The sequence below is a fragment of the Lolium rigidum genome, chromosome 3, assembly GCF_022539505.1.
Source record: "Lolium rigidum isolate FL_2022 chromosome 3, APGP_CSIRO_Lrig_0.1, whole genome shotgun sequence".
NCBI classification, from domain to species: Eukaryota; Viridiplantae; Streptophyta; class Magnoliopsida; order Poales; family Poaceae; genus Lolium; species Lolium rigidum.
The window spans coordinates 265,406,618-265,414,217 of record NC_061510.1 but is presented as its reverse complement, the minus strand read 5'-3'; the positions used below and the strand labels follow the sequence as shown (position 1 = coordinate 265,414,217).

The 7,600-nt window shown below is 43.0% G+C and overlaps 1 protein-coding gene across 3 annotated transcripts; it reads right to left on the bottom strand.

Annotated features, from left to right (window-relative positions):
- Positions 1 to 1,260: 1,260 nt before the first annotated feature.
- LOC124703398 (neutral/alkaline invertase 3, chloroplastic-like) lies at positions 1,261 to 7,237 on the bottom strand. 3 transcript variants are annotated; one of them, XM_047235614.1, is made up of 7 exons: positions 7,129 to 7,237; positions 5,498 to 6,110; positions 4,515 to 4,680; positions 4,221 to 4,432; positions 2,048 to 2,541; positions 1,912 to 1,960; positions 1,261 to 1,752 (listed from the first exon to the last, which is right to left on the bottom strand). In XM_047235614.1, the coding sequence occupies exons 2-7, from the start codon at positions 6,077 to 6,079 to the stop codon at positions 1,444 to 1,446; spliced, it is 1,812 nt and encodes a 603-aa protein (XP_047091570.1). In that variant the 5' UTR covers positions 6,080 to 6,110; positions 7,129 to 7,237; the 3' UTR covers positions 1,261 to 1,443. The 3 variants fall into 3 exon arrangements, with proteins under 3 accessions (XP_047091570.1, XP_047091568.1, XP_047091569.1); XM_047235612.1 differs by having other exon boundaries at positions 5,498 to 6,108; positions 7,103 to 7,234; XM_047235613.1 differs by having other exon boundaries at positions 5,498 to 6,108; positions 7,092 to 7,227.
- Positions 7,238 to 7,600: the final 363 nt, after the last annotated feature.

Sequence of the window (7,600 nt, the reverse complement as noted above, 5' to 3'; positions counted from 1 at the left end):
CATGTGGGGCAGAAGGGGGAGTCGATGATAGTCTTGTGGTGCAGGTTTTGCCTGGTGTTGAGCCTGTTGAGGTGGAGAAGCCAGCCAAATATTTTAACTCGGCCTAGCACTCTCGACGCCCATATGCAGCTTGAGGTGTCCGCCGAGTCATCGGATTGTAGTAGCCTGTATGCAGCTTTGGTGGAGAAGGCGGCACCGCTAAGCATTGCTCTGCAATCCGCATCTTGTGTTAGCTGAAAGCCCTGTAACAACCGCAACAGCCACCTCAGTTGTCGAGTTTCATATTACCGGTATGCTTTTTGAGAAGAGTTTATCATGTGATATACTAGTTTTAATCGAAATGTTCGAAACTATGTTTATGGTCAAAGCTTTACAATTTTGACTCAATTTGAGACATGTCTAAAGTCATCTATTTGCAATATGGTGGGAGTTGGCAATAATTAGTGTGAGGTTCTTTTTTGTCGGAACAACACCAATATGAGTTTCTTTCTTTCCAATTTGTAAGACATATTAGGCGCTTTGGTGATACTATGTTTTATGACATAGCTGGTATCATTAGATTCACTTTAAAAGCACTTACTGGTAATTGTTGTTTGTATAATAAATAAAAGCCACGTTTTAGTGTAGTAATTCTTCACCAACGTATTACCAAAACCTTTTTAGTGTAGTAGATCATGTGTATTCATAACAACAAATAGTACATGGTAATGCTTTTCACGGGAAGGAATGAAGTGAATAGATTTTTCTTGTCCTCGTAGCAACAAACCCAGCGGTAAAAATGTGATGTACTTTTTGGTACTCGCGGTGCATATGATAAGATCTACTTGGGGCGCAATATATCAAAAGCAAAAATCCTAATAAAAGAAAATTTAGAAGCGGCACAAGAAGGAAAACTCAAGATCTCGCAGCTGGAGGGTTAGATTTGCCAGCGAATGCAGATGAGATCAAACGGCTGGTTAGCTGACTGAGAACTACATACGATTTTCTTACTTGAATTAGCCTTTCAGCGCTCCCAAAACAAAAGATATATATAATGCATGCAATAGGATATCCCAGTAAAACTACAAAAACAAAGTAGAACTACACATGATCTACTCCAGAACTCAGGGACAACAGAAGATTGGATGAAAACCACAAAGGTTGTCATGTGAAATAGAGAATATGGGTAGAACTACAAATGAACTCAGGACACAGAAGAATATGACTGAAAGCCACTTTTTTGTTCAGGTGAAATGAAGCATCTGGGTAACCTACATGGGACAGGTCGATAGTGCAAAAAGTGATGGCAAGTAAATAATTGAGGAATGCTCAAGCAAGTGATTTCTTGCAAGGCCAGATGCATCCATTATAACAACATCCAACACGGGCATTCCTCCATCAAAAGCACGACCTTTTGTAAGTATGTACAGAAGAGACATCCTATAACTTAACAGTGCTGAGAACTCACACAATGTATGTCTTCTTCAACACTTTCTTGCCACGTTTCCTGTTTGTGCTAAAAGCATTAAGAATTTCCGTGTCCTCGTCGTTCCAGAGTATTCGAGCAGCATCAGGTTTGTCCAGCAGTTGCTTCGCTACAAGGTACCCAGCAATAGACCATGTCTGGTAAAGCCGAGACTGTTTCCCTATGAAGCGTGCTCGCTTCGTGTCATAGTATTCAGGCCATTTGTCTGTAGCAATGCGCCGCTCAGCTATCTCCACAGCTTTTGCAGCAATCTCTGGTCTGTTCATCTTGAGAGATGCCACTGTGAGCTGCATGTAAAAATAGCGGTTGGTCAACAAGTACAAGAAAGTAAATCACCGGATACTAGTGAATGACTATACCCTACACTTTAAGCTGTTGCACTGCATCAATGTTTAACTTGACAGTGTATACCATGGACAGTAAAATAAGGTTTAGAATATACAAACCTGCCACAATAATGTTGGCCAGGATCCTCCATTATGGTACGACCAAGGCCTGCGTCATTAGTAATTAATAAGTAGATGCAGAAAGGCACTCTAATAAGCACATGGGCAGATGATATGAAGAATAGTTAAGACTTACGTGTTTTTAGGGTCACTTCCAGTAATGATTTTCCATTCCAGATTCTCAAGAGCAGGATAACATATCTTCAGTGGCATCTCTGCCACTAAATCAGACCATTTCGATTCAATCAGATCCAAAATGGCATGTGATTGTTGGGTTGTTGCCAAGCTGCTTACAATTGACCATAAATTCCCCAAAGAAAAGAACCGGAAGTCCATATGTGCAGGCTGCAGGTTTCCAATAAAGTAACCCCCTTTAGGAGGTATCCATTCAACAAGCCAAGGAGAAACCTGATCAGGATATATGTTGAACTTGTTGACAGCATCATAAGAATATTCTTCAGTTTTATATCGATATATCTCATTCAGTTTTTGCATGTCGACCCAATAGTACTCCCTGATATGAAAGGACAGCGCGACAAGCCTGTTATTTAGGGCACGGATTAAGTCAGCTGATCCATCTTCAGGAGTCAACATCTCACGTGCACTCAAGAGAGCTGAATAGAACAGTGCCTACAAAGAAAATTATGCAATCTGATTTAATCTTTCCATGACAAAAGAGAAGTTCCCTGTATGTCTTGGTATAACAATGAAACAAAGGGGTGTATTATTCCACAGGATGGTGGCACTTGCTTGTGTAGAGTGTTTTAGGGTGTGTTCGGTTCGGTGGATAGTGATAAATAGTTCTCTAATGGCTACCAAGCATTTGGTTCGCAGCACAACAGGGGCAAGGGCTACCAGACTACTGGAATATTCCCTCCAAACTTGGGCTCTGTTTGGTTCAGTGGCTATCCCCAGGTGGATAGTGCTAACTAGTTTTTTAGTGGCTACCAAGTATTTGGTTCGCAGCACGACAGGTGCGAGGGAACCAGATTCCTACAATATTCCCTCCAAAACTTGGGTGAGGGTAACTACTCTCGGTTTTGTGCGCTAGCTCACCCCCCGAAGCGTTACGTTCGCTCTCATCCACCCCAAACGAGAGAAACATATCGCAGTCCCCCTCCCTTTCCCTATCTCTCTCGTGGCCGGTGGTGGTGGCTGAGCACTTTGTCGATGCATGGCGGGAGTCGGATTCAATTTATGGTCGCGCGGTGGCAGAACAGCTGGCAGCCTCAATCTTGCAAGATAACAGCCATCAGCAACAGCACCCTCTGTCTTCCCTTACCCTTTGGCAAAGGCGGCTACCGGACTAGCTGGTCCATGTGGCGGCTGATGCTCCAGGCACACGTGGCGTAGGGAGCTAGGGGCGCGAATCGCTGCTCGCCTTGGACGATTTGCAGGGGTACTGTGCTATTTCTTTCTGTGTGTGTGTGTGCTGTTCAGATCAAGTTATACCAGATGCAGTGAATAGAAGGAGTACAAGAGCTAGCTAGCTAACTTTTTTTAGGGAAAAGGTAGCTAAGCTAACTTAATTATGCGCCCCGGGACCAGACAAGGTTGCTGGCTTCATGCATTTGATTTGAATCCTGTTGATTACAAATGCTCTCATTGCCATAACAGGAATTGCAATTTGTGCCAATTGTCTGTACAGAGAAGCCGCAGTCAGCTACACAGTTACCTTAGCATAAATTGCTCATATGCCAACAGTGACCCAGGTAAATACCAAATCCTTGCAATCCAGCAGGAAGTGCACATCAGCACTACGAATTAAAGGAGATATCTTACTAATCCAAGATACGAAAACATTATAAATGCGCTAATACAACATATGAAAACTTTTTAATTGTATTCTTTTAGAAAAAAAAATACAACAACTGCAAAGTAAGGAAAATGCAACCGTTTGTAGGTATGATTTGCTGTCTGTTTTTGAGATACTCACCTGCCAGAAAGTTTTGCTACCTAGTAAATCTTGCTCTCGTATTATACTACCTCTGTTCCTCAAAACAAGGCGTATAATTTTTTTTCTGAAGGAAAACAATGTAAAGTTTGACCTAGTTTATACAATTTACTGTAAAGATATAATATGAAAATATATTTAAAGATGTATCTGATAATATTGATTTGACATTGTAGAGGTTAATAGTTTTTCTCTTAAAGTTTGGTCAAACTTTACATGGCTTGACTTTTGACAAACTTTATACGCCTACGGAATGGAGAGAGTAGGTAGTTATAACTTCTGAACCAATGGGACATAAACTACAACTAATAAACACCCTAATCTAACAGAATTGAGTAGAGCATAGCAAGCAAACCTGAATTTCAAGTGGATGTCCGTGGATTCCCATTCGACGATCAATCATGCATGAACCATCAGTGACCAGTAATGTAGGGAACATGTCAAACCCGTCAGCTAAACAAAGCTTCAGAATCATTTTTATGCCAGTCTGGACATCAATTCTCTCTTGAACTGACAAATCACCCGAACATTTTCCATATGCCCTGAGCAATATGATCCACCATAGACCTGAAATCCATTGTGATCAGGTGTCTGACTAACAATTTTGACATGCTCAGTAGCAAACAAGAAAACTTCCATTAACTCTTACCTGAATCAACAGGTGCCACACGCCCTATTGCAGCTTCCCCGAAATCAGGATCCAATACCTCCTCAGTGGCATTCTCATCGCCGTCAAGTGGAATAGTCCGCACCTTGAAGCTGGCAGGCATTAAGCCTTGACCTGGACTATGGCAGTCCATTGTCTTCTCCCAGCTCTGCAGGTGAATTCAAGTTGTCAGACAAAACTTTGCACATCTTGGCGGTCCATATAAATTGCTTTCTGTAACATTTATATGTAGAAGAGATTAATCTGAACTGTTATAGGCTACCAGTTCAGTACGACCAGCATAATAAACACTAATAGGAGTTCACCTCTGTCACTATATACTGGCTTTTATGAAGGGAAGAGAGGATGGAATCTGATTTTCTGACAATAATCCCTCTTAAGACACGATGTAGGTTGTTTTGGATAATTACATGATCTCCAAAGTGAGCTTTTGAGGGTAAAATGTGTTGCTTCAAGTAAACACAGTGTACAAAATGAAAGTATATTTCATAATATATCTAGTAAGATCAATTTAGCATTGCAGTTGTTGGTATTTTTCTAATTAATTATCAAACCTAATGATGTTTGACTTGCACAGATTCTCTAACAACATATAGTAACTCTGAGATAGTACGCCTCAGCACATATGAGGATGCAATCCGACGTGGAAAAATGCTCTTTACTTTTGGGTGCACTTGCTAGAGATATCATGTGCCATAACAAATACAACTAATGTGTCACGGTTTATGATAATCACAACATATTATTTCTCGATGGCCACAATTAGCTTATTAGAGTTTCAACTGGTCCTGTATAATACTGAGTGTTCCACTAACAATATCATGACAGATGACAGATGCACCACCTGAATCTTAGCAACACAAAAATAATACTAATACAATTGTAGCAACACACAAATAATGATAAAAATATCTTAGCAACACAGAAATAATAATAAAAAGATCTTAGCAACACACAAATAATACCTGAAGCTGAAGGGTATGTAGAATGAAATTGCGTACAATTTCATACTCCCCCTTCAATAGAAAAGCAATGCCAGACGGTATAAAGTCCCGAATAAACACCTGATCATAATTTGCTGGATTACTGTCATTTGGATCATTGGCAGCAATTGTTCCAACTGGACTACCACAATAATTAACAACGGATTCCCTCAAAAGGTCCCAAGCTTCATTCTCAACCGATGACAAGTTCCGCCTCCTAGGCAGAACCTTCTCAGGATCTCCACTCAGACTTGCATTGCCACCTAAAGCCTGACCAGGCACAGTGACATCACCAAGAACCTGGCTGGCCTTGTTCACCATGTCGGTGGCCCATGTCCCGTTCCCAGCTTCGATGACCCCCGCAAGGTCATCAATCCTCTGGCACTGGCACTCAACCGGCCGCAACTCAGGGAACTTTGGTGGACCTCCAAGTGTCCTGTAAAAGGAATTGGTGCCCCTCTTCCTCATACTCCTCGTGTCAGTCCTGAGGGGTAAACTGGATGCCGGGGAGTGGCCGGCAAATGCCCCCGGCATGGTGTGGAGAGCCACCTCCGCAATCCCCATTAGTGCCTTGTTTCTAACTCAATGTGGGGCTGCAAGAAGGCATCATTAGCGTATGATAAAGTTGTTGGGCACCAAAGGAAGAGGTTCAATCTGAAGAATTCTGCTAGTACCCAAAAAAGAACACCAGCACAGGAATCACTACAGAGGAGTAAACTTGAATAAAACAGCAGCTGGTACGAGGACAACTAGCCTAACAATTATTAGACAGATTATACAGGAATGATAATCGCCCTAGTAAGTTGTCCCCTAAAAGGCCTGCCCAGATGCAGCTGGCACCTCGGAAAACTGTGAATCAAGGCTAGCAAGGCAGCAAAAGCAAGCATATACTTGAGTTTGCTATAATCTAACAATGCACATTTAAGAGAAGGAAAAGTGTTAACTTGATAGTAAAACTGCATAACAACCAAATCTTTCACTAATGACAGTATGTAGATTCTAGCACACCAAATCAAAAACGCCTACAACGATCGATAACCATCTACAGGTACAAGAATACACCATCTACAGATCAGCATATACTAGTACCACTGAGTAAATAACAACATCTAATACGGTAATCAGCGGGTACCAACGACATTAACCGACTAACAGTGAGCATCTGACTTCAGACCACGAATTACACCACATTGGGCTAACAGAAATCATCTGATTCAATAGTCAAAACACCACACCACCGCGATAAGATGGTGGGGTGTGGTGGATTCTGCCGGAGGAACTTGAAAGGCGATGCTAATCTGGTGCGTCGGCGTCTTCTTGACCGGCAAGGCGGTGAGCCGTCACCAACCGAGACGCAGGGGATTCAATTTTGGGGGTCGCGGTTTCCGCGGTGCCCTTTAAACCTCCACCACATTATGCTAATTGGCCGCCTAGCTCTGGCTAGAACCATACTAATTGGCCGGCCGCCTAGCTCGTCGATTTGACCACAATCGCGACGGTGAGGTCCCGGTCAACGATTACACGGCCAGTTTATAATTAAATCACGGGGAAAGAAGCGTAATGAGATGATACTAACCGGCCACCCACCACGCTTTTCGTTGGGCAGCGCTCCCCGCTGGTGGCCGGAGAGGCGGGGAATGGGTAGGCTGGCCCCTTGAGAGCCGCGCCGGGGAGGGAGGAGGGTGGGAAGGGAAGACCCGACCCGAGGGGATAAAAGGGGAAGGGCCGGAGATGAAACGGGGAGGGGTCGCCAGCCACCCCCTGAATTTCTCTCTTCACGTCTCTTTCTATTTCCGATTTTTCCCATTTCTGTTTACCTTTTTTCCTCAAATCAGAGCTTTATACTTTTACAGCGCCCTATACTTGTATTTATAAACATAATATTACATAGTTGGTACCTATACAAGCAACAGAACACAAGGAACGCATAACGGTTGCCCTGCAGCAAACTGACGTCGCCACAACTACCAAGCACACACGTCTTTCATCGTTGGCGGAAAAGTAGAGCACCACCAAAGACGTTGAAGAAGCGCCTAGCCATGAGGTGCTCACGGGCCGTGATAGCCACCAACCTCGTAAGACTGG

What these genes read in the sequence shown, in the direction of transcription:
- LOC124703398 (XM_047235614.1), bottom strand. Translation starts at nt 6,079, where the DNA reads ATGGGGATTGCGGAGGTGGCTCTCCACACCATGCCGGGGGCATTTGCC. An exon ending in TACATACCCTTCAGCTTCAG is followed by an intron (nt 4,681 to 5,497) that starts GTATTATTTGTG and finishes ATTCACCTGCAG; the next exon opens with AGCTGGGAGAAGACAATGGA. An exon ending in TGTGGCACCTGTTGATTCAG is followed by an intron (nt 4,433 to 4,514) that starts GTAAGAGTTAAT and finishes AATGGATTTCAG; the next exon opens with GTCTATGGTGGATCATATTG.